The sequence below is a fragment of the Myotis daubentonii genome, chromosome 8, assembly GCF_963259705.1.
Source record: "Myotis daubentonii chromosome 8, mMyoDau2.1, whole genome shotgun sequence".
Taxonomy (NCBI): Eukaryota; Metazoa; Chordata; class Mammalia; order Chiroptera; family Vespertilionidae; genus Myotis; species Myotis daubentonii.
Genome location: NC_081847.1, coordinates 40232243 through 40259193, shown reverse-complemented (window position 1 = coordinate 40259193; position 26951 = coordinate 40232243). Strand labels below are relative to the sequence as shown.

General features: G+C 40.3%; 2 protein-coding genes across 13 annotated transcripts in view; one reads left to right on the top strand and one right to left on the bottom strand.

Annotated features, from left to right (window-relative positions):
* CCDC68 (coiled-coil domain containing 68) overlaps window positions 1-7856 on the top strand; it is a 43887-nt gene extending 36031 nt beyond the window's left edge. For all 6 annotated transcript variants that reach the window (XM_059706142.1, XM_059706146.1, XM_059706145.1 and 3 more), the window contains 2 exons: window positions 2277-2353; window positions 7350-7856. In XM_059706142.1, coding sequence (XP_059562125.1) covers window positions 2277-2353; window positions 7350-7407 — 135 coding nt within the window. In that variant the 3' untranslated portion in view covers window positions 7408-7856. The remainder of the gene's footprint in view (window positions 1-2276; window positions 2354-7349) is intronic.
* Window positions 7857-13257: 5401 nt separating this feature from the next.
* The window catches only part of RAB27B (RAB27B, member RAS oncogene family), a 58186-nt gene continuing 44492 nt past the window's right edge, over window positions 13258-26951 (bottom strand). For 6 of the 7 annotated variants that reach the window (XM_059706135.1, XM_059706140.1, XM_059706136.1 and 3 more), the window contains 4 exons: window positions 22817-22920; window positions 20786-20909; window positions 19446-19740; window positions 13258-19215 (listed from right to left, as the gene is read on the bottom strand). In XM_059706135.1, the coding sequence (XP_059562118.1) occupies window positions 19551-19740; window positions 20786-20909; window positions 22817-22920 (418 nt within the window). In that variant the 3' untranslated portion in view covers window positions 13258-19215; window positions 19446-19550. Of the gene's footprint in view, window positions 19216-19437; window positions 19741-20785; window positions 20910-22816; window positions 22921-26951 lie in introns of all 7 variants that reach the window. The other variant, XM_059706133.1, reaches the window with a different exon arrangement.

The following is a 26951-nucleotide window of genomic DNA, read 5'->3' as shown; positions in this document are numbered from 1 at the left end:
CCAGCAGGGGAGAGTGGTTAGGAGTGATCAGGCAGGCAGGCAGGTGAGTGGTTAGGAGCCAGCTGTCCCAGATTGCAGGGATTGGGCCTAAACCAGCAGTCAGACATCCCCTGAAGGGTCCTGGATTGGAGAGGGTGTAGGCCAGGCTGAGGGCCCCCATGCATGAATTTCGTGCACTGGGCCTCTAGTTAATAAATAATTGTTAAAAGTCCATGCAAATTTTCTAGAATACTTGCTATATTGTGGAGACAGCTGATATGGACTGGCATTAGAAGCTTGGTCAAGGCCAGCTTAGTCAGATAGCCCATTTGCTGTCTCCAACCTTTACTTACTACCAGCCCTGAGTTGTCCTCTCTCTTCTTCTTCCTTTATCCATATCCATGTGGCTTCCAAACTTTGCTTCAGGGCTCACTCACTTCAAGAAGGCTATTATAATGTTCTTATTTTTCAGAGTTTTAAAACTCAGCGTAAGACTTGATCATTTACTGAGATGTTTTTCTATCTGCCCACTATTCCCTTTATACTAGGGAAGCCTCCACTGAGGTTGGAGTATATGAAGCCCCCACAGCTGCCTCAGCTCAACTTCCTGCTCAGGGTCAACCCTTCTGTCTTTGTCAGATGGCTAGTCACTGCCTGCCTCAACCTGGTCACCTTGGCTACTGCAGCCCTCGGTATTTTGAGGTCCTGCTTGTTGTCCACTTCCGTGTTGTCCTGTTCTGTAAACATTCAGAGGCTCTGACTTCCTTGCAAATCTGCTCATCTTTTGGAGCTTTGCTCCTCCCCAGGGCAGACCAGAGCTACACGGTCACACTCCCAGCCTGCTGCCACACCATTCCTCCCACCTCATCATTCCCCCTGCATCACTATTCCTCCCACATCACCATTCCTCCCCCGTCACCATTCCGCCCACCTCACCATCCCCCTGCATCACTATTCCTCCCACATCACCATTCCTCCCCCCTCACCATTCCTCCCACCTAACAATCCCCCCTCACTATTCCTCCCACATCACCATTCCTCCCCCCACACCATTCCCCCCTCACCATTCCTCCCCCCTCACCATTCCTCCCCCATCACCATTCCGCCCACCTCACCATTCCTCCCACCTCACCATTCCTCCCACCTAACAATCCCCCCTCACTATTCCTCCCACCTCACCATTCCTTCCCCCTCACCATTCCTCCCCCATCACCATTCCGCCCACCTCACCATTTCTCCCACCTCACCATCCCCCCTTACTATTCCTCCCATGTCACCATTCCTCCCACCTCAACATTCCTCCCACCTCACCATTTCTCCCACCTCACCATCCCCCCTTACTATTCCTCCCATGTCACCATTCCTCCCACCTCAACATTCCTCCCACCTCACCATCTCCACCACTACCGTGTTCCTTCTGCTTTCCCAACAGAAGAAAAAACTCATAACAGAAAGAGGTTGTCCAGATTTTTACATCTTGAATTTTGTAACCTTTTCTACCTTCCCGTAAGGCCACTGTTCTCCTTATTCTGCAGGGTGAACTCTTCAAGCCTCAGGCTTTGCTTAGGTTCTCACCTGCTTTAGGTCATATGGGACTGACCATTGATCAAGACAATGCTCACAGCTCTCCACAGCTGAAAGCGTGGTGATTGTGGAATAATTGGCTCAGAACTAGTGTTCACTCAAGTGCCCCGTGAGGGCTGATGGTGGTACCTCGGGGGGCCTCAAGTGATATGATCCATGGCACATTACAGCCTCTTCCTGCTAAGAGATGTCTTCAAAGGCGTCTCCTCACTGCTTTTCTTACAAAGTGGCCTTTTGGCAAATATTACTTCATAAAATATTTTTCTTATGTTATTTTTACACAGCTAACATGTTAATTCATTCTATATAAAAGAGTAAATATGGATAAGCAAATATAATACAGAAAATCATGCAAACATACCATTGATGGGCAATCACTCCGTGCAGTTAAAAACCAACTGCCTTTAAGTCTTAAAAATCAGTGCCTGGCACTGAGCTGAGTTCTTTACATGTTTTTATCTCATTTCAGAACCTCTGAAGAACAGACTATGGTTATATCTGTTATACAGAGGAAGAAGTTAGGCACAGAGAGGTTAAGTAACTGAATGAGGTCACCAAGCTAGTGAGTGTGTCATTTCAGAGATATTAGTGACTTTCAACTGGTTACCTTCTGTGTTCTGACAGGAAGGACAAAGAGTGATGTAGGGTTGATTAGGAGCATGATTAATGTGCTAGCTATGTGATTTCTGAACTAATTTTCTTTTCAACTTTAGAATAAAGAACTAAAAACCAAGGTGGCACTTTGGTCTGAAACTCCTAGGACAATGGTATCTAAGGCCGTCGCTACAAGGTAAAGTCTCTCTTCTTCTACCCCCACCTGCCTTTACAACCTCTGTTGAACATTCATGAATGTTGACATTCATCCCACTGAAGAGAGATCCCAATGTATTAATACTTATGTCATTGTTTACTGTCTGTTTCTCAGTTCTTCAAGACTAGGAACTGTGTTAATCTTGTTCACCACTGACTTCTCAGAGCCTAACATATGAATGCTTACTGAATAAATGAATTAATTCACTTAGATATCTCTTACCTCTTCTTTGCTGCAAAACAAGCCCAAGCTAGGCTTCAGTACTTTCTGCAAACAAACTAGATAGGCTCCTCTCTTGTCCTTGTTCTTCTACTGCTCACATGTTCTGTGCTATTGATGAGTATTTTAAGCATAATTTGCTTGTATTTATTTAAATGTCCATGTCTATACCTCAAATCAAAATATGTTATAAATGTCAAGAGGGTAAGACTAGTACCTTGTATTTCACTTTGCTGCCTGCGTTGTTAATGACAAGTGTCTTCAATAATAATGTCCCAATTAAGCAACGATAATGACCCAGTAAAGCAATGGAAATGATAGTTGAAACCATCAAAGTCATTTTCTAGTGTTGACAGAGTCCAAAGTGACAAGATGTAAAACAAAACAAAACAAAAAGACTTCTGGCCTCAACCTCATTTTTATAATACTCTATGAAATACTCACTTAAAAGAAAACAGTCTGTAATTACATGAATAATTTAAAAAGTGATTAAACACTTCCTGTTCTAGCAGCTTTTGAATTTCCCAGTCTAGCCCCTCAGGGGCAGAAGCCCATTTTCTGAAACTCTTGGCGCATGCCTGAGCTGGAGAATCCCGCTGTGGTCAGCATCAGGCTAGGAGTTCAGGCCTTAGCCTCTCTTAGTCCCTGAAACAAGTGCTTCACTTGGCTAATCATATATGTAATTACAGCCTAGAGAGGAAACCAATATGAACCGGTCTTCTAAAATCATTGGGCCCCCAGATGCTACCTTCTTAACTTTTAGGCCACTAGCCCTGCAGCTTCTAATCAAGAAAAGAAAGGAGTCCCGGCAGTAGTAAAAGAGGCAGTGAAATGCCCACGCTTCAGAAGCAGTGAGAGGACAATCCTCGATTTTGTGGACCTCGATTTAATGGACTTCAGATTTAACAGACAAAATTGCTGGTCCATATATCATAAGTGAAAATTAACACCCTCTTAATTTAAAAATGCTTTTAACCAAGATTTGCTTATAATTAAATTAATAGGTTATTTTATTATTATTAATTCACTGTGATTGTTAACAAATTTTAGTGAACAGACCATATGTTGGAAAAAACACTAGTAATTTCACAAACGTAGATCAAGACTGTATAGCAAAACTGTAGTCTACATGTTTAAATCCTAGAGTCATTGCTCATTAACAATGTTCAGGGAATGATTAGCCCTTGATCACATCGCATCACCTGTGTGGTAATTGGTTCTGTCATCCGGAGACTTTCTGCGGCAGTTTTAATTCCTGCTGGCCCATGTTCCCACGTGGGCTATGCCACGCCCAGCTGTGTGCATTTGCTTACTCATGGTGACTGAAGAATGCATGCATTTACTAGACCTATTCAGTGTAAATTTAAAATTACAATGGGGCCTTGACTTACGAGTTTAATTCGATAGGAGACCGAGCTCGTTAAGGAGCTCGTTAACTCAAATTACTCTATCAACTCAATGCAAAAAATCGGCCGAGAGAAAGCTGGTATCTCGAAAAACTCGTTAGTCGGGACACTCGTAAGTCAAGGCCCCACTGTATAGTAATACATATAGAAAACTTTTCTGTGAAATTAAACCTTTCATACATACTAAATTTTAATTACACAAGCAGGTCTACATAAGTAAAAACAGGTAAACTAAGTAACTTGTCAATTTTTTAATACACGAATTCGGAAAACCTACTTTGTTATATAAGAGATTTTCTGCTTTAACAGACACCCCCTCACTTGAATTATTCCATTATACCGAGGTTTTACTGAGTTCACTTCACAGCAGGGAGGGGGAAGAGTTTGGAATAGAAAGGCAAAGTGTGACTTTACAAGGGAGGAGAGGATGGTCAAATTTTTGCTCCCTTAACAGTGTCATCTACATAAGAAACCTCTGAACCTGTAGAGAATTTTTTGAGTTTATTTGAGCCAAGCTGATGACAATTGCCAGAAAGCAAAATCTCCATGGATTGGGCAAATGCTCTGGAGAATGGCAGTTTTGCAGCTTATTTTATATATTAGAGTCAAAGGTGGAGATTTAAGGGGGGATTACATGAAATCCATTGGTGGTAGATTAAAGAGGTGGGAGAAAGCAAAGCGGGGAAATCTCGGAGATTAGATAAAGAATAAAACAGAAAGACAAATCCTTTTACGTTGGTGGGTACAGGATCGTTAACTAACATTTAGAGCACATACAGCTGGTATGTGGGGAGAACAAGATACCAATGAGGGGGCTACATGGTCTCTCCCTCTGGTGGGAGATTGTGCCCTGACGGGGCTGGAAAAAGGGGATTACTCTGACATTCCAAGGGTTTGTTATTGTAGCTGCAAAAGGACAATAGACAGACCCAGTTAAGGTAGAGACTGACCTTTGTCAAGGAAGATACTGGCCTAAGACATGACTAACCACCCTGACTTGCTTTTAGTTAGGAAGTTTTAATTTCAGACAACCCTATGTGGCTACTTTAGGCCTCTGAGTTTACAAGGCCTGCCATACAGGTCTCCCCTGAAGTTGTTAGATTTAGTATGTGGCCCCTTTCCATCCACACCAGATACCATTCCCCTTGGGGTGGTGAGGCATTGTGGCCAACATCCACTGTTTTGACCCTGGAAGGAATGGAGCCAGCCAGGAACTGGTTGTCTCCTTACTGTAACCACTGCAGCAGTGAGTGCCGAGATCCCAGTGGGGAAAGCTGCAGGAACAGAGGGGATGTGTTGGAGACAATGTCTTCGACGGCCAATCCTACAGCAGCTGCAGTTAATTTAGAGTGAAAGGCCTTTTAGTTTTAAAGATGTATTTTCTTCCTATGACTTGGGAAAGGGCACATGGGAATAGTTCCTAATTGAAATAGTGAAACTGGACTGAATATGCCCTTTGTTTTATGACTTTTTGATAGAAATTGCAGTGTGAATGATATGATGGCGATGCAGGCATTCCAGGGGTCCAGGGACCCAAGAGTCTGGGACCCACTGTGAGCTCTTGGCCTCATGTAGGAACAAATTCAAATTTGAGCCAGAATATAGTTCAAAGTGAAAGTTTCATAGTGAAGCAGTGAGAGAGAAGGCTACTCCATAGGCAGAGTAGCCCTGCCCTAGTGGGATTTACTTCCTTTATTGAGGATCATTTAATCTGAGGATAGAACATTCAATAAGGGAGAGGAATATTCAGGATGGAGACTTCTTGGAAGGTCCCCATGGTCCATATTGTGTTCTTATATTGGCTTTCTGTTCCCAATCATGGCAGCCAGGTGTATGATTTAGAATGCTAATGTGTTACAATGAGCATATAACGAAGCTAGGAATTACTGCAAAGTGAAATTAGTCTCCACATTGGATCGAGCTGGTTTCCTGGGGGTTCTCAGCCATAAATTCATTGGGGGTTGGTCTTACTATCTCCGTGATAATCCTTGTAGCCCTTATCAGTTACAGCCATTTCACCACATACCTATCTCAACAGTAGGTCTCATGTTTGCAAAATGAAATATGGTTAATTGGCTCCTTTGAGAATGTGAGCATAAGTATGGTTTGGTAAGTCTGGATTCACCAACATACAGTGGGCTTACAACTCTAGAGAGAGATTGGAGTATAAAAGTAGCCCTTAACTTAAAAAAAGGTACATTTAAAAATTAATCTAGGCAAATATCTTAAATCACCCATAAAATATATTTCCATCCCACCTCTCAGTAAGTACCCTAAATAAGTTTGTGCTTTTTTTGTGTTTTTTTCAAGAAAAAATATTAATTTTTATTAAAATGTTCTATTATTTTTTTTATTGTTTTATTGCTTAAAGTATTACAAAGGGTATTACATATGTGTCCTTTTTTTAAGTTTGTGTTTTGTTTTGTTTTGCTTTGCTTTGCTTTTCCCTTGAGCATTAGAACATATAGATGTTTCTTGGGTTGAACACCAGTAGATGGAGATTAGAGGTCATTAGACAACGACAACAAAAGCAAAACATACACACACACACACACACACTCACACTCACACACACACACACACTCACACACACACTCTCACACACACACACACACACACTCACACACACTCTCACACACATACACTCACACACACACTCACACACACACACTCACACACACACTCACACACTCACACACATTCACACACACACACTCACACACACTCTCACACACACACACACTCACACACACACTCTCACACACACACACACTCACACACACACTCACACACACACACACACACACTCTCTCACACACACTCACACACACACACTCACACACACACTCACACACACTCTCACACACACACTCACACACACACACTCACACACACTCACACACACACTCACACACACACACTCACACACACACACACACACACACTCACACACACATTGAGGAGAGAAGGTCAGGCTTTGAGAAATGCCCAGAATTAAAACATCCTGAGGGAGCACTGATGTGTTTCCCATCTCCAGGTCACTCTGGTGAGTATCCTCACTGCTTGAAGTGGCAGACACAGCCTCTAACTCTCCGGACCCCCAACCCCCACACTTCCTCACTTTTGTTCTAGTACAACTACATGAATTTGAGTAAGTTTAATGCTTCCACAACGTGATTCTCCTGTGTCTCATGGGGAATTACAATCCATCAATTAACTGTCATCTCTTAAAGCAATTAGTTGTGATGCGATGGTATAGGACAGTGGAGATGGTAATGGCGGTGGTACAGCAATTACATCCTTGCAGTTTAATGTGTTTGATCTTGATGACTGTGTGGTCTTTTCTATAGTGACTTGAAGCCTGAAGACTCTACCCCCTACTTGATGTTGGTTAGGCTACGGAAATGAGCTGGCTGGCTGAAGATCTGAATGAGAACGATCATTCCGTGGGTCTTACGTATTCTTTGAAACAGAATCTAAACTTGCATGTTAAAATGGCCCAATGCCAGTATTTAATGGAATCCATTATACATCAATAGTTTTTCAGGAAGATGACATTCCAGAAAATCAAACAAACATATATTCGAGGGAAAGAACTCTTTCTTCAAAGCTTACTTAATGGGTGAAGAAACCAGGAGCTTTCCCATGATGGAAGATAAATTCTGCTTTCAAGTTTTTAAAAACCTATCTTTTCTTGCAGATTTTTTACTGAAGAGAATGGTTTAAGGTTGTCAACTTGAACCTTTGATAGTGGTTTTTATTTATGTAAGTAGAAGGAATTGTGTATATGTGTATGAATAAATGTTATATTTTAAAGTTGACTTTTGGATAATAAAATATATCTTACTATGACATAAGTTCATTATTCTCAACTGAATTATGGGCAGGAGAAGATTCTTTTCAGCTAATTCTCCAACACACACACCCCTCCCAAATTGAGAAACATGGCTACCTCACCACACCTTAGGAAACCAGGGTTTTTCAGCTCGGATTGAAAATTGGTTGCTGAAGGCAGCGCACACTTAAGTACAAAGGAATGCACTTTGTGACTGCCTTCCTGACTAATTTCCTTTTCAATATTCATTATATTTTCTAAGTTAAATATTGGGGGCGTGTAGGGACTGGTACACAGTGCTGTTGGCTCAGACCTCCATAAAAATGCCTGTATTATGAGTTCAAAGGAACATGGCTGTGATCTGCAGCCAGGAGGAATCTGAATGCACGAATTAGAATTATATGTCCAGTGCTCTTGTGAAAGTGTGCTTAAATGTCGGTACATGCATTCATTACAGGTGGAGCCTTGATCGTTCTGAGTAAAACCAAATTCTAACCTGTAGAAATGCAGACGTACTGACAGCCAGGAAAGCAGAATGCTCTTCGACTAAAGGAATAATGGAAGACCTTAGTCATCCTAAAGGGTGAACTGCTTGAAGCCTTTTGATCATCCTCACTAGTGTGTAACTCGAAACATTTACTCAGGAAAGATGCTCAAAGCCTTTCAATGTGGAATGTAAAATTATCCCTGTCATCTATGAAATAGTTAAAGGTCTGAACAAATGAGGTGAAGTGATATATTTATAAATCCATCGAAGTGCTGTCACCCTTGAAATGATACATAACTGTGCAGTAGGAGACTTCACTCAGAGACCATGTGGGTTCCTCTTACCCATCAGTCATCATGCTGGATTGTAATAAATATGAGGTTTGTGAATAAACCCATCAAACTGAGCTAACAGCCTGGGAGGTATCCATTAGAATAATGTATTCTAAAGTCCAAAATGGAAGAATACTATTGGATTTTATTTTGGTTTAACTTACTCATTTTTTTAACATGGAAGTACAGTTGGACATAATACAGATAGGACCTGCTCATGGGGTCTTCGGGCTCACTTTGAAATGAATGGTCTTGGGATCTCCTGAGTATAAGAATAAGCAGGTTTGAAACTGATTGTTTTTGTCAGTAAACAAATACAATATGCAGACAGCTCCCTGAATTTTCTGTTAATTTTCCTTGGGTGCAAATCAATGGCAAAAGTAATCTATTATGATTTATTTTACATTTGAAAATAGTAGCATTATGAAATTAACACAAACATACTTCTAAAATTCTTTGATATTTCTTCACTTTGAAAATCCTTAACTCTCTTATGACCAGCAAATTATTATAGCATCCTTACCAATATCAAAAAGGGTATCCAATTCCCCAATAATTGAAAGTCCCCTCACTAATATAATAATCATATTTCTCTTCCATTCACCTCTTATTTCTTGATTAGAAATATTTTTAAAATATATTTTATTGATTTTTTACAGAGAGGAAGGGAGAGGGAAAGAGAGTTAGAAACATCGATGAGAGAGAAACATCGATCAGCTGCCTCTTGCACACCCCCTACTGGGGATGTGCCCGCAACCAAGGTACATGCCCTTGACTGGACTCGAACCTGGGACCTTTCAGTCTGCAGGCCGACGCTCTATCCACTGAGCCAAACCAGTTAGGGCTTGATTAGAAATATTAAGGATGCAATAAAAATTTAAATTATATTTAATTGCTCTGTTATTAAGTAGGTACTTATGTGTTTGAAACTGTATTAGAAATATGTGTCCTGTGTGGTTTGGCTCAATGGATAGAGCGTCGGCCTGCAGACTGAAGGGTCCCAGGTTTGATTCCGGTCAAGGGTACATGCCCCAGTTGTGCGCTGATCCCCAGTAAGGGGCAGGAGGCAGCCAATCAATGATTCTCATCATTAATGTTTCTATCTCTCCCAATCCTTTCCCCTCTGAAATCAATAAAAATGTATTTTAAAAAACTGTTTCTAGAAATACGGAAAAATGCAATTTATCCTAGGCACCCAAGGTTGGTTTAGTACTTTGCAATGTGTTGATAATGGTGAGCCTTTCATGAGCATGTAGCTTCACAAAAATCCATAAATTATATAATTTAAATATTTGAATATTTACTTTAATAAAATAGTAAATATTTTAGACTGTTAGTCTAAAGTTCACCCCAATAATTTTTCAAACAGGAGTCATTCATTGTTTTGCAACAAATATTTATTGAATGCCCCCTACTGGCCAGGCACTGTTCTAGATGTCGGGGCTACAGCAGTGAGAAGAGGGGAGTGGGGTGCATGTGGCCAAGACTAAAGAAAGGGGGGAAAAAATCTCCATCTTCATGGAAACAAATCCAGTGATGAGGAACAAATAATAAAGTTAGAGGTGCCCATTGACAAGAAGAACAACAACAACAACAACAAACTCAGGGGTCTGGAGTTATGTGGGGTGAAAGGCTGTGGTTGCAATTTTAATCAGGTGATCATTGAAACTATAATCACTGTAGACTAGTCATTTAAGGAGGATAGTCATCTTAAATAAGAACTCGCTCACTATGCTACACAGCTGAAACCAATACAGAATAATAATGAAAGTAAACTGAAATTAAAAAATAAAATAATAAAAGTTTAAAAAAAGAATTTTGAAAATTGCAAAGCATCATTCTGGTGCATAAAAGAAGAAGGAGGAGGAGGAGGAGGAGGAGGACACTCTGACGATAACATTTAGGCTGTAATGGGGTGACCCACAGAGACAACCACCAGGACTCATCAAAATTTAGGAGCCTTTTATTAAACTAGCCAGCGACTACAGTTATAGCACCCTGCCGAAGCAGAGGCTGAACTGCAGCACAGACTACAGGAATTACAGCATTTTTATTTGCAAAAACCACAAAGTTACAAAACCTTAGTTCCTGACACAGTATAGTATCAGTACCTTCCTATCTATGTGTTTTAGGAACAGAGAGTACAGCATATTGAGAAGGGGCCCTGAGACCATATCTCAAGGCCTGGCCTGATGTCAGTACCTTCCTATCTATGTGTTTTAGGAACAGACAGCACAGCGCGCCTGTCTGGCCTAAGTGCCAGCTATGCAGCCCAGCACAAGGCAAAGATGGGAAGAAAGATAGGGAAGTGGCCGAAAGAGCTGGTATTTGGTGGGAGTGGCCCAGGCAGGAGTGAGCACAGGTGTACATACTTTGCAGGATGGGCTTGCCAGAATAGTCAAGACGTAAGCTGGACTGGCAGGTAATAAATAAGTCCTAATATTGTCTAAAGCAGTGGTTCTCAACCTTGGCTGCACATTAGAATCACCTGGGAATCTTTTTAAAATCCTGATTCCTGGGCCTTATCCTCCGGAAATTCTGTTTCTTTGTTATGGGGTGGGGCCACAACATTAGTAACAAAGAAACAGAAGTTCCGGAGGATGAGGCCCAGAAATCAGGATTTTAAAAAGATTCCCAGGTGGTTCTAATGTGCAGCCAAGGTTGAGAACCACTGGTCTAAAGCATTTTCCATGCAGCATATTCTTTCATATTTCCTTTTTATAAATCATTCCTGTATTTGATTATTAAGTTTTTCCTCCAGTTCTTTGAATTCTGAGCTGTGGTAACCTAATGGCTTTTAAGAATCCGTACCTCAACCCCCTGCTTGGTGTGCTTTTTTCCAGGGCACTGGATAGTCTTGTTTTGACCGACACTCCAGGACTGATAGGAGCTGCTCTTGGCATTTGGGAGCAAGGTGCTGTGTGTTCATAATCCAATATATTAACCAGCAGGACTCAAGCCTCTGTTTCACTTTTTCATGAGTGTGAATGAGCTCATGATGTTCATTTTCTCTGGGGAATTAATCAGACAGATTGAATTCTTCTGTTGTTAGCCTTGCTGCTGTTTTTGTTTTTTTGTTTTTTAACCTTTTGGTAAAGATGAGTCTTTCTCTCAGAGACCTATGAAAATGTTCTAAAGCTATGATCATTTCACACATCTGATTACTACTACAAAATGTTTCTAGTACCTATAAGATAGGCTTAGTCAAATTATTATTCATGTGTTGGATTCCTACTCCATAATGCCAGTCACCTAAATGAGTTTCTAACAGAACAGCAATGCTCACAATCTTATTACAGCTCTTCTTTCTCCACAAGCAGCAATCCAGATTAGAATAAAAAATGCTTTGGTAGGGAGAATAGTGAATAATAATAATACTTTATAACAGTTTTGTTGGTTTTTTTGCTAATCCTCACCTGATGACATTTTTCCATTGATTTTTAGAGAGTGGAAGGGAAGGAAGAAAGGGGAGAGAGAGAGAAAGAGAGAGAGAGAGAGAGAGAGAGAGAGAGAGAGAGAGAGAGACATTGATGTGAGAGAGACGCATCAATCTGCTCTGGGCAAGAGATCAAACCTGCAGCCAAGGTGTGCGCCCTTGACGGGGATTGAACCTGTAAACCCTTTGGTGCTCCATCCAATGCTCTAACCACTTAGCATCCCAGCCAAGGTGTAAACAATTTTAAAATAATATATCCTTCCCCGTCAGAGTGCCTCAGTTGGTTGAGCATTGTCCTGTGCACCAAAAGGTTGCCTGTTGGATTCCCAGGCAGGGCACATAACTGGTTGCAAGTTTGATCCTCCTGCCAGTCGGGGACGCACATGCTGGCACGTGCGGGAGGCAACCAATCAACATGTCTCTCTCACGTGGATGTTTCTCTCCCCCGCTCCCTTCTCTCTCCATCCTTCCCTCCCTTCCACTCTCTCTAAAAAACCAATTGGGAAAAAATGTCCTTGGGTGAGGATTAATAATACCAACAAAAAGAAGTCCTTCTTAAGTATTTAGCAAACTATGTCACTTTAAAAAACAAACAGCCCAGCTTATGGCTCAGTGTTTGAGTGTTGACCTATCAACCAGGAGGTCAAGGTTCAAGTCAGGGCACATGCCCGGTTGAGAGCTTGGGGCAGCCTTTGTAAATGAACATTTAAGGAAACTGCATGGTTATGGTCTAGAATTTTCCTCGAACAATGGTCCTTTCACCAGTGTGTGACTAAGGGAGATACCACCGCCTGCCTTAGCATTCTGTTATGGGGAAGAAGTAGGTTATAACATGTGGAAATGCTGTGTACTATATAATACTTCATCGTGGTAAGTGCTAATTTTATAAATGCATCATTTAAAGTTATTAGAAAATTTCCCTTGCAAAGCCCAGTCTTTAAATAAATAATAAATGAGAAAGTTTAGAGAGAGAGAGAAAATCACTGACTGCATCCTAATGGATACCTTTCCTCTTTAATGGGTGCATAATTGACATAACATTGTCTTAATTTCAGGTGGATAGCATTTCACGTGATGCGAGTTTCATGTTAATACCCATTTAATGTTCCCCGACCCGTGACGTGTTGGCCTTCAGCACAGAAAAAAAGGCTGCCTTCACTACGCAAAGTAATTGATAAAAATTCATTTTTATTTGGAAAGTGTGCAGGTAATAATCACTGAATACAGTTCTCAGCCAGAGTATTCAAACCCAGACACCACAAAAATCAGTGGATGCAATGATTTCTGAAGTCACTAGAACTTTGGTACAACAAAATAATGACCTAACAGGGTCTGTCAGGCACCACAGTCTACTCAGGAGCATATAGAAAAAATAACGCTACACTGAAAGTTTTAAGTTACATTCATAGCACTAGTCAAAACAGAGATGTGTGTAGGTGACGGACAAAAGCAACCAAACGTGCTTAGCCTAAAAATGAGGACACTCTCACTTAACGGTAGACCCTTGGGATACATGAAGCGCATCAGCGTTATGTCAGAACACTGTCTACTTTTGACACATTAAGCAGGGAAACTTAAATAATTTCTTAAATAATTTCAGAGAGAGTCGGTATCTTTTACAAGGCTCTGGAAACACAAGCCCTATTTGTAGAGGTTGTTGACTAAGTTGTAATATACTATCTGGAATATAATTGGACTCTGTGAAAGAAATGCAAGTAACATACAAAATGAAATAGAACTCTTTTTTTCAGTAACTTGAGATATATTAAACATTTTCATTCAAATACAATGACCTCAAGTTGACTACCCATTGGTAATTTCCAATATATCTACTAAAATTAGTTGTGTCTCCAGTTTTAAATTATGATTGTGATTTTTATTAGTTCTTAGTTTGTGATAATAGTGTCTGTTTATGAAATGGAATAAACCTTACAAGCCAACTTCTATATGTTCTCCATGGAGCCCGAAATGAACCCTGGGAGACACGCAGGGTTTATAAGTCCCACATGAGGAGAAACCACTAAGATACTTAATAACAGACATGTGTCCCCAGCTTGTTCTTTCTGGACAAGGCTTCCTCTCAATGAGCATTTGAAAAAAATAACCTGGAGAATAAAAGATTAAGGATAAGCATATGTTACTACATGTCAGTAGGGACACTATTTTGATGGGCCAACAGATATAAAGACAACAGCCACTGGTTAAATAAGGGACCCATTAGGTTAAGGACAGATATACCAGCTCCTACACAATTTCCTAAAGATCCTTAAAGACTAAGTCAGCTGAGGGATATTAGTCATGGCTTCCACAATTTGTGGGAAAGAAAAGAACCTGAAAACATTGAAATGACTCATTCCAAAGATGATTCGTTTGTATTTTTTTCTTTAAAAGATGACACCCTTTAAAAGAATCCCACTAGTTTGTCACTGTTTTTTTCTCCTCTCTATATATGATGATAGGAAACCTCCCTCTGCCCCTCTCCGCACCCCCCATCCCACACCCCTCACCATAGGTGAGGGGAGATTTCCTATCATCGTATATGTGATGCTACTCCAGTTTATGAGGTTCAGATAAATAAAATGTTCCCAAGTTTCCAAAAGTTTGATGTTAATAATGCAATATTTTTTAGCTTAAATATTTTTATTAGCTTAGTTCTAAAGATAGACTCCTCTACTTGTTAGATAAAAAGGATGAATAAATATTTCACACGTATCTACTTACAAAAACTCTTTCTCTTACTCTTTTTTTTTCCTACCTAAAAATCAACCTTTTAAGTATGGACTTCTCCATGTTCTGCCAGATCTAAGGACTCTACGTAGACAACTTTTTAATTCTTATCTCTCTCTATAGTGCTTGCTCAACAATGTCATCATGAGTGGGTCTTCACCCAAGCGTTCTAAGAAAATAAGTTTATAACATTCCCTATATACCTAGCAATAATTTTTATCAGTTCTACTCTGTGAGACAAGTATTTTCATGGATTTATAAAGCATTGAGACAACACGCATCTCAGATAATATTCTATATCGACTGTCCCTGGTAAGAGCTCAGCACTCTCCCCATAAATAAGTTTATATCATATTGCTCACAAAATCATCAAGGAAAAAAAACCATAGCTTTTGGTGAACTTTTAGACAATGTTTTCAAATATAGACAGCATCTTAGCATCCTTAAAAAAATGATAAAGCTTTCCCTAAAATACTTAAACATTCTAGATAACTCTTAAAGCTAGGTAGTAGAGGATGAAAGTAAACGTTTAAAATCACTTTGGTTAACATCAGCTCTCAGAATGTCCTCTTAAAGAGTTATTCAGTATCTTAGGAAACAGAAATTTCAATATCATTACTTTAAAGTTTGAGTTTTAAACTCCTAAATTCTTTATGGATGAGGATTTTCCTTCAAGTGGGTGAATGTGATACACAATGAGGAAAGCATGTGTCCCCCCCCCCTCCTTTTTATTCAGGTGAACAGAGATATGGGCAGCAAACAATCCTGTTTCATAGACACAAGTCTCCAGGTTATACACTCTACCTAGCTGTACACTCTCTCTATCACACATATTTACATAGTTCTCTAACTGCTGTGCTCACTCTATTGGTGAAAATATATACCTTTCATCAAATTTGTTGACTCAATTTACAGTTTTAAAATATTTGGCTATTATTACTTTTTAATATAGTCATGTCCTTCTCTAGGCTCAAGCTTCTGTCTCTTACAAGGGCCAATTAAAACTCTTGCCCAGTTCATCCAACCTGATTGGCAGAGGGTAACTGATACTAGAAGCATAAGAAAGACACCCCCTGATACAAAAAATGACCCATCTGGTTAAAAACAACAGGTAAAAGGTTTACTTTAGAAAATGCTGGCATTGAATTGTGTGCAGTGTGATAGCTGATACTATGGAAATGGTGGCAAAGTGGCTAGAGTGTGACTTGGAAAGAATTTTAAAACTCTTATGTAGAGACCTGCAAGCTCAACTCCCAGCACTTAATATTTTCTCCGCCAATTCCTGACCTGCCACCCTCATCATACCAAGACAAACATTGTGTTCTCTCAACTATTTTTGATACATTTCTCAAAGGAGTTTTCTCTTTTTACACGGAAAGGTAACCTTATACCTATTCAGTTAAGAGTCTCAAGGAATGCTCACTCCATGAGAAGTGAGCTAGGAGACCAGGAGACGGTGGTAATGGTCTCCGATCCCGATGATGTCCTTGAACCCTTTGCCAAAGACATCAGAGACCTTAAGCTGTGTTCATGTCCCTGTGAGGCCTTCCTGTAATGACATTACAGGAAGTGAGCTATAGGTTGGAGACAAATGTGGTCACAGCAGTACCCGAGGCACGGTGTTAAGCAATGTGAACATTGAAACAGAGCGGACACTCCAGAAGTGGTTTCTATACCAGAAAGGAATGTCATGTGCACTTCAAAGATTTTTCCAAAATACAATTTGGCTTACTAGAGCATTTGGGAGATAATTAGTTACAGGGCTCATCTTGGCTAAACATATATATTGTTGTGGGTTAAAGGGGCTATGCAATCTTTTAAAGTGGTCTATACACTACTTCAGGGCCCCAAATTCATTGGAGGTTGTAAAATAAATAATACAGACTAATTAATTGGGAAATAATAAGAGAAGGAATTTCTATTAACGTTGACATAGAATTTGGGGTCAGATGTCAAACTTGACAGAAAATATTTCTTAGATCAAGTTTTTATAAGTAGAATACCACTACAAAGTAATTTTCTTGTCTTAAGTTTTGTCGTACTTGAGATTATTACCCAATAATTGTTATTTTTACAGGCGTAGTTCTATAATTATGGGCATCATCACCCTCTGCTTCACACTGCAACTATCAAATGACAATCTTAAAATAGACCCTGAATAAATGCTTGTTAAATAGCTGACAATGACAGAAATTTGGCATAAGTAAGTCAATCATGTAACTGGGAAATCAAAAGAAACAAAAAGACATATCCAAAATAGAATACTTTCAGGATTTTTATAAAGGCTAAACATTCCCTATTATGGAAATGAAGGGGATATCACAATTTGGATCCAAATAAGACATTGACATAATGACCTCAAAAGTTCACCAAATTTTGCTAAAACAATAGCTACATTGTTTCTGCTCACTTTCTTCCAAAAGAAGCATCTTTCATGTTAGCCAATAGCTTTCTATCTTCAGGGCACAGGTACTGAGGTCATGAAGAACATCACGGAGAAAAATACCATTGGCGGGAATACCCGAGTGTGATCCGTCTCAGGAGCTGGCTTTGTGCTGCAGAAGTCAGAGGAACTGGGCAGCAGACACCCAGAACTCCACCAGGCGCTAGCCCATCAATGGTTCCAGATCACTTTGATTCAGGGCACATTTCTGGGTCTAGTCCACACTAAGAACACTATAAGTAGACATTCCCTCGGATCTGAGTTCCTAAAACGGATTTGATACCAGATAGATGTTGGTAGGCAGAGCTTAAGGCGGGGGGGGGGGGGGGGGGGGGGCTGCGTTTACGGTTTCCAGTGTCTGAAACTTAACAAAATAAGTATGCACCGAATTGGAAAAATGAAGTTTAACTGGCAAAATTTTATAGTAAGAGGAACCATTCTGAAGAAAAATCATATACTCACCGTAAAAAAAGAAAACGTAAAGTGTAATGCCTTTGTTATTGATAAAATTCACTGAAATATTTAAATAATGGTTTAATAGAAAGTGATAATGATAAGAATAATGGTAAGAATAGGCAAATGAAAAATATTTTTGAGATTGTCTTTAGAAAGAAAAGGCAGCTTCTTGTGAAAAAATAAAATAAAGTGATTAACCAGTTTTTGGTGAGATATGATACAGTTCCATTCCTGCCCAATCCCCAAATATAGGTCAACTATGGGCATTTTGCCTTAAGCAAAATGAAAACAAGTGCTAAATACATTGTAACATGGCATGAGTTATCAATTCTTATGTGATTAGTGACATGAAAATTCAGAGTGACCATAAAATGGATCCATGATTATTCTGAAATTGTTGACTTACAAAGTGACACACCTGTATTTTCACAATTGATTCAAAGCCAGAGTATGGGTTAGAGAGGGGGAAAATCGATTTAGAGTTTCCAGGATTTTGTAAATTGAAAAGAAGACCACAATAGTCACTTTCTGTTTCACATCACCAGCATATTTATCTAAAAGAAATTAAGGTGAAATCGTTTTTGTTGACTGCATTTTTAAAAAGAGATTTTTTTAAATAAACAGCAATCTTTAATTTGTGCTTGTGACTATTTATCACCATTTGCTAAGAAAAATGAAATGTGAAGCCAAACACTGAACCTATTTCTAAAATTTTGTTTGAAATGGAAACCTCTGGATCATCTCTTAATCCCAGCTGATAATGTCAACTTCTCATTGGCTTGAGTGAAAGTTGGCTAAGTGACTCTTCCAGACATCTGTAACAGATACGTTTAATTTCATTTGTCTAATGCCATGTTCCCATAGTTTCATTTTTCTCCCAGGGCATTTCTCTTGTACATTGTCATCCACAATCTTGTTCTTGTCTATCTGCCATTTATTAATAATATAAAAATGGCATTATTACACACACTCCTACATTTTAGCAGAAGTTTGACATTCATCCTCTCATAACCTCACCACTAATTAAGTCATTCTAATACAGCGTATTGGGTGTACAGAGTAATGTCATTGTTAATGATCCATTTAGAATTCTTTATTGTGTATCCATTTTTAACTATGTTTCCCCAATGCAAACCGAAAAGTAATAATCAGATTCTACATGTGAAGTAAACCCAATCTTTTTTAAAAAAAATCAACTTTCTATGTTCTCCCCCGGTAGCCCATCCCTTTCTCCACTGTGACAGGGTAATTTTTGTTCTCATTTACAACTCACTGTCATTTCATCTGTGTACTCCCTTACACACTTGTCTTCTTTATAAAAACAAAACAAAACAAACAAACAAAAAAAACCAGAAAACAAAAAAACTGGGCATCCATGATGGTGAGATCATGTTAGGAATCTTTGATCTTGTTTGAAGGGGCCTCAGAAACAACTGGCCAATTCTTTTGAATACTGCTGACTATTTTGGTTTCTTAAAATACATTTTCTGGCCCTAACCGGTTTGGCTCAGTGGATAGAGCATCGGCCTGTGGACTCAAGGGTCGCGGGTTTGATTCCAGTCAAGGGCATGTACCTGGGTTGCGGGCACAGCCCCAATGGGGAGTGTGCAGGAGCAGCTGATCGATGTTTCTCTCTCATCGATGTTTCTAACTCTCTATCCCTCTCCCTTCCTCTCTGTGAAAAATCAATAAAATATATTTAAAAAAAATACATTTTCTGGCAGAAAAAGAAAGATGTGCCTTTATGCATGGTCTACCCAGCAGTTGTGTGGCCTGTCGCTGTTTGGGGAAGTAATCTTTGGGTGGGATGTGGGTGATGAGTTCCTGTGCGAGGTCTAGCAGGAGCATTTCTTCTCTGCCGGTTTCTCCCCATCGAGCTTCCCAGAGTTTCCACCATTGACAGAGTCGGGGGCGTGTGTCTTCTCGACACACTGTTCCATTCGCTTCATTATTAAGTCCAGAAGAGTTTCCACAGCTCTCTCCACGTCTTGGCCAGTCGCCGCACTTGTTTCAAAATATGGTATGCTAGCATGGAAGAGATGAGAAATATTTCCGAGAGGAAGAAATCAGAAACGAGGCAACAAGATGTACAAGTGAGTCACACATATGAAAATATGGCTGAGACGGCACAATATTCAGGGTTTTGCTGGCTGAGTTGGAAAGCATCCCTGTTCTTACTCAGGGAGTAACAACTGGTGAGCTGCTCATCAGTGTGAATATAACCAGTAGTATGGGCGAGAAAGCGGATACAAGGAGGTGCTCAGGAACTTGACGTTAAGGCACTATAACTATTTAAAGTTTAAGAGGGTAAAAAATGGTAAACTAGTGATCAATGTTACTTCCCTTCTAATCAATTATCTATAAATCTGATTTAGAAATTACACTGCCACTGAGTAGGATAGTCCTGTGACTACAGTCTCCACTTACTCGGAATCAAAAGTTACAAGAACACCTGTACCGTTCTAATGTTCTCAAGGACAATCCAAAAAGAACGGCAGGTGTGATGAAACTGCTTTCAATTAAAAAAAATCATGGCAACGTCTGATTTGGAAGTCAAGTTATAACTGCAGGGGGTGTCTTAACATGTTTCATTTGCCATTTAAGTTCATTGAGAATAAAGGCTGCACTATTATGTCCACACAGGTATCACCTTCAGAGGTTTGCAGCTACCCATCGAGAGGCACTAGTATTGGATCGTGTTGAAGAACATGCGTTCTGACCTCAGACTGCCTCGGTTCAAGTCAGCTCTGCTGCTTACCAGCTTAGCGATGTGGCCTCCCCTCAGTTATTAATCTCTCTATGCCTAATTTTCATATATAAAGTGGGATAACTCTAGGCCTGCTCCATATGGTTATGAGGGGTTAAATAAATTAAAATCTGGGAACAGTTGCTAGTACCTAATAAGTATGCAGTAAATGTTCGCTGCTATTATTAAGGAGTAATTGATTTAACCTATCACATACATTCCTCTGGAAGATCCTTGTAATTCCTAGTAAGGACCTTGTGTCCCTGCCCCATTACTTAGCAGCAGTGTGCAAGGTTGGATGACACTGCCGGGTTACTGACTTACCTGTATTTGTCAGCCAGGTCCCGGGCTTGCCGCTCATTGACTTCCCTTTGGTCTGGTAAGTCTGCCTTGTTGCCAATTAATACTATATCTGGATTTTCACAATAAGCATTTGCTTGCAGTTGGCCTTAGAAAGAAAGCAGATGGAACCGGCAAGCTAGTTACAAACAAGCAATGTCAAATGACTGCTCATATGAGATTCCTAATCTAATTGTTTATCTCCAGCTTTTTATATTATATTAGCCAAGTAACATGGGCGCACTGCCTCCCAAGCTGCATGTTGTGAAGATCAGTCATCATTTGCATGAAGCCTTGTATGAACACCTACCAGTGCTCTTCTCCATCTGAAGACGTGCCCTCCAAGAGGGACATACTGTTTCATACCACTTGTTCCTCAAACATAAGTGGAGAAAACAGAACATGATTTTAAAGTACACAAATTTGCTCTTTCCTTTAAGAGCTTAGGTGATGATCTAAGAGAGCAGAACAGTTTTGAACCACCACAAAGTCATGTAAAAGCAACTGTAAGACAGGAAACTTGGTTTTTGTCCTCCCCCCCCCCCCAGGAAATGAGAGAGAGAGAGAGAGAGAGAGAGAGAGAGAGAGAGAGAGAAGAAAGTGGAAAGAAATGTGTCAACCTATGGTTTGGCAGTTAGAGGGATTACTCTAATGTTATCACAGGGCCTGCTGCATGCAATTGCCAAGGAAGAAGACAAAGGCTTACCCTATAACATCGACTATTTGCGTGTTAGAAATAAAAGTGTTTTAGACACAGCAACGAATTGTCTTAAATCCCAATAGTATCCTTCTGAAAAAATTTTAAAACAAAGAAGAGGCTCATCTACCTTGAAAAGAAATCATTCTCTGAAAGTATGTATTGAATAATCTTATCTCCTCATCTCTTCAGAATCTAATAACACCAAAGTTTGAATAAGGAAATATAACAATAAAAGGAAAGAGAGACAGATCCTAGGATAATTACTCATTTAGAGAAGAAATATTTTTCCCCAAGGTAACAACTGATATTGAACTCACATTTAAAGCAGTTATATATATTATTCATTACAAATAATATATAATGACATATATATTAGATCTAGCAAATAAAATATTATCTTTAGTGCCACATCAAGTAAAAATAAAAATAATATACTATTCTTCTATGCTGACATATATTAATCTGGCTTAGTGACTGATTAGGTGACTTTTAACTTCATAAGAGATGAAAATTGTGTAGTTTTTCTATACAAGGCTTCCTCACAGTGACTGTTTTGTTTTTTTTGGAAGAAAAACAAGTGAAATTTCAATGTGAGCTGCTTGACTGGCACACGGTCCCTCCTCTTCACGTGGCTGGTCCTCTGCAGCAGCTTCTCTCCCGGCCACCCTGTAGTTAACTAACCCATTACCTAACCCAAGTGCATGGGAACACGTTTTAGGCGCCCGTGTACCCTCTCCGGAAAAGCGGCTGCTTTCTCTATGTCCTTTCTAGGTTAGATGTGATCGATGTGGAAGCTCGCATTTTTCGAAGACAGGGAAACTTTTTTCTGTTGAGGGCCATTTGGTTATTTATCACATCATTCGTGGGCCACACAGAATGATCAGCTTTAAACTTAGCCTGCTATATTTGCTCAAACATTTCATTAACTCACCCCTGATGCCATGGCAGGCCCAGACCAAATGATTTTGAGAGCCTTATACAGCCTGGCCCGGTGGGCTGGATGTGCCCCACCCTTGTTCTAGGAAGTCCTTTAGATGGCTGGAGAGTGGAATTAATGGCCTTACAACTGCAAAACTGAAGACCTTACATATGGTGGATCTGAAGCCACATCGGCTTCCTCTAAGAGTGTCAAAGTAAAATACAATTCCAGGCCACCTTGGAGGATGCACATCAAGGCCACCACTTTGAAGGTGGCACCGGAAAGTCTAAACTCATGACTTCCCAAGGTTATTCTTTCATCTTGTGAGGCAAACAAGCAAATACGTAGAGCTCTTGGGTCCCGGAGTGACCAACACAGGTTACATGGTCCCACTTACTCATCCAGTTTCTGACATTTAAGAAGCTCTGTTGACTGGTGAGGTCAAACACTAATAAGAAACCCATGGCATCTCTGAAAAATGCAGTGGTGAGGCTCCGGAATCTGCCAAGAAAGCACAGTGGGTAGTTCTGAAAGTTAGTCCACGAACATTTAGGGGTGGCAATACCAACAACACTGTTTCCTTCTCAACCATGAAATCTCTATGGTATCCACTATGGGTTACCCTACAGAATGGGAGGTGACCCTGAAAGACTGCTGAGGGGCAGAGGAGGATGTCTGCTGGTAGGTTCTTTGGAAGACCACATCCTGGCTTTATGTTCCACAGCACTTACGCACAAGGAATTTGTAACATTTAATCGCACACATGCTTACACAGCCCCTTGGACTCGTTGGCTCATGGGCCTCCTGTGATCCACAAATAAAACTGAGAACACTTTAGAATATTGGGACTTTAACTTATACTTTTCAGTCATTCTTGTCTGTGCCCAGAAACTTTGGCTTGAAAATGAGTGCTTATGATTACATGTGGAAAACCACAGCTTGTTAGCATCTGGACCCAGAGTTCTTTTGTAGGGAAAAGCAATGTTGGTGAGAAAACTCTTGTGAACACTCTTTGGAGTTAGAGAGTGGCATCTCTGTCTCATGAGGAAGAGGGAAGACAGTGAAGAAAGGAGGATGAGGAAAATGATTAAGGGAACCGAGGGAAGGTCAGACTCAGGTGTTAGGGAGAAAAGGGAGCACTCATATCTATTAGAGGATTTTGAAGAATACACTCTGTCGTGGGCAGTGTAAAGACTGTCTCTCCTCTGCTCTGACCCCCTCCGCCACAACATCCTCAGTGAAGTGGACCATGTGCTGAGGCCCACTTTAATGTCAGGAATAGGTGAAACCAGAGTCCACATATACAGAACAGAGAAGGTGCATTTGGCAATACATTTTTAGAAAGGCACATAACTTTGAAATTAAGAAGAATATCGCTTCCTATCCTAAATGTCCTCAATTTTGGTCCCCTATTTTAGCTTATTTGTAGATTCTATGGTTTCCTCAAGTTCTATTCTTGACCTTGTCTTACTCTACACACATTCACTGGGTAATCTCATCCACTTCCTGGCTCAATTATCACCAATGTGTTGAACCCCACATTTATAGATCTAGAATTTGCCTGCCTTCATACTGTGTGACCAATTATTTGCTGGATATTTCCACTTGGAGGAACCTAGCATACTTACACCTTCCCTTGTCTAAAACCAAACTGGCCTTTCTTCCTGATTTCCTTTCCTGTCATTGTTATCACCATCCTTCTGGTTGCTATACCCTCTTTCTCCTTCATCTACTGTATTCAATCAACAAATATCTCCTGTCCTTCATCTTTATGTCCATCCACCTTGCCACTACTCTAATTTAAAACCCATCATCTTTCACCTGGATAACTTCAACAGCCTTCTCAATAGACTTCCTGTCTCTAGTTTTTTGGGGGACCCGTCCCTTCCCTGGTTTCTTCCTCTGATTATATAAATCACCTGATAAAAACACTTTCATGATGATGCATTACTTTTAAGATAATGACTGAACTGTTTAATAAGCTGTCAAGGCTCACTAGCCAGATTCATCTCTGGACTACCCACAGGCATGCTGATCTTCTTTTAGTTCTTAGAAAGTTCACTCTCTCCCCTGGGCTTTCACACACGCTGTTCTTTCTGTGGGTAACCTCTCCTTAATGCTTCCTTCACCTCCTTCCCCTTTAGCCTGAAAAAGACTCACTCATACATTGTGTATGAGTATATAGATATATAGATATAGATGTAGATGTAGATGTAGATATAGATATCAGGGAAAATATCACCTCCCCATGCAGTCTTCTCAACAACCACATCAGGATTATGAGCTCCTTCTGGTACACCTGCCGACTACCCTTTGTGTCCTATCACTGCCCTAAGGCTATATTACAATAGTTTGTTATTGGTCCAAATTCTACCCTAGACGGCAAGCTTCATGAGCAAAGGAGCTGTGTTTCGAACTTGCTGTGCATTATGTTTCATGGCCCTGAATACAGTATTTACTCATTAAATGTATGTCAAATTAAGAGGGGGGGGGGAATAAAGAGACTAGCAAAATATAAAATTAGTAAAGATTTAAATGACTTCAATAAGGAACAAGACTTTTAATATTGAAGCATGGAGAAGAGATATTTCAACGACTATTAATTTCCAAATTAGGATATTTTTGGTAAGACATAATCATGATGATTATGAAATACCAAAAATTGTATGTAATTTTTTTCTTGTGGCTTTGTTCCTACTAGTCACTGAAAACTCACAGAGATTATAGTATTTTTATTGAATGGATCCCTCTATTTGGGAACTAGCTGTACTCATAAAATTGTCTGCTACTCAGCCACAATAGTGTGGTTAAATCAACCACAACAGCCTGCTCTCTTTTCTCTCCATGAGTGTGTGTGTGTGTGTGTGTGTGTGTGTGTGTGTGTGTGTTATTTGAGGATAAGACTCTGCCTTATTCCCCTCTCACTGTTCACATGACAAAGTCACTTAAAAACATGCTTATTGTGTGGATCTGATTGGGGCAAATACTTTTGCATCCATAGCAATGTGGATAGGATATTCTTAGTGTGGACCTGGCTTATCCCCTGGGCCATTCTTCCCCAGTACCCTTGTTATCCTCCATTTTTTCCAGGACTTATTCCAGAGGGAAGGTAATTCATTTTCTGCTTTACCCACCAACTTCATTCTGTCTGCAGGGTGGAAAAATCGAGGAACCCATTAAAAAAAATCACAGATGCCAGGGTCACATTATCACTGGCTCTCCCTCACTGGGAATGAAGGCTATGCCCTGTATCCTTTGGGCTTACACATGGGGTATTATTTTTTTCCTCCTTTCCATAATATCACTTTTATCAATAACCATTATTGTATATGGGTTATGCTGCCAGGTGTCCTGGAACAGGGTTGAGGTGTGAGGACTTTTTATCTTGTTGTTTAGCTATACCTATATTTACAGAATGAAAAATCCCCAAGGGATGAATACCCCATTGTTCCCAAGACTGCCCCCAGTCTTCCCCATTTCCCTCATGGAGCAGCTGTCTTAAGGGGACAGATGAGAGAAGCCTGCCATCATGCTAGGCTGACAAATCATGTGCGAAGACATATGGGAACCACATTTTCTCATATTACTTCTTCAAATAGGAATCAAATTGGTCTACAAAACATACATCTTTGTGACAACCAAACTGACATATGAGCAGAGAGTCTTGTGAGGAATGACTCCAGCAGCACCAGCAGTGTTGAAGGATGTGTGTGAATGGAATTCACAGTCACAAAAGCTAACTGAGAGGGCCCAGCACCTCTCCTGGCGTTTACACTCACTGAAGGCGAGAACATTTGGATGCATTTCAAACACTGCAGTGTTTACAAGCATAAACATTCTAAGACATGGGATGTGGAATGTGGAGGTATGTGCCTTCTAAATAGCTTATCCTGACAACCTATTGCCAATTTTTATTTACTCTAATATTGAAGCGCTTCACTAGCTTGGGGTCTTTAGCACGTGTGAAATCTTGTATCTCAAAGAAATATACTGCCATCAGGTAAGCAAGCAACATTCTTATCTACTGAGTAGCTCTTGTCTTGGACATTGTACCAGAGATGACACTGAACAAGCAAGCATAGTCTCTGCCCTTATAAATCTGACAATTCTGTTGGGGTGACAAGGCTACAAGTGAATCAAAGAACAGCAAATAGAGACCAAACATAAAAAATAAAAAGATTGGCTTCATTAGGAGGTAAATACTTAATTAACTTAAGGGAGGGTAGAGTAGGTGTTGTAGGAATCTAAAAGGAAGAGGCAGCTGCTTTCAGCTGGGGGTTCAGAAAGGCCCTAGAGGAGATGGATACGAGGGAGGCCTGGTGAAAGGAGAAGAGGATCAGGGAAGGTTGAAAGGCAATCTGGCTGGAGGGCAATGCTGTGTCCAAGATCTTGGAGAATAAAGCTGGTCAGATGGCACAGATCAGAGAGGCTCTGCGGAAGAATGTAAAGAGATGAGAGAGATCTAAACACCCTTTCCTTCACGTCCCTCTTGGAGTAGCCCTTGTAACAGTGCAAATGCCCCCCCCTTAATT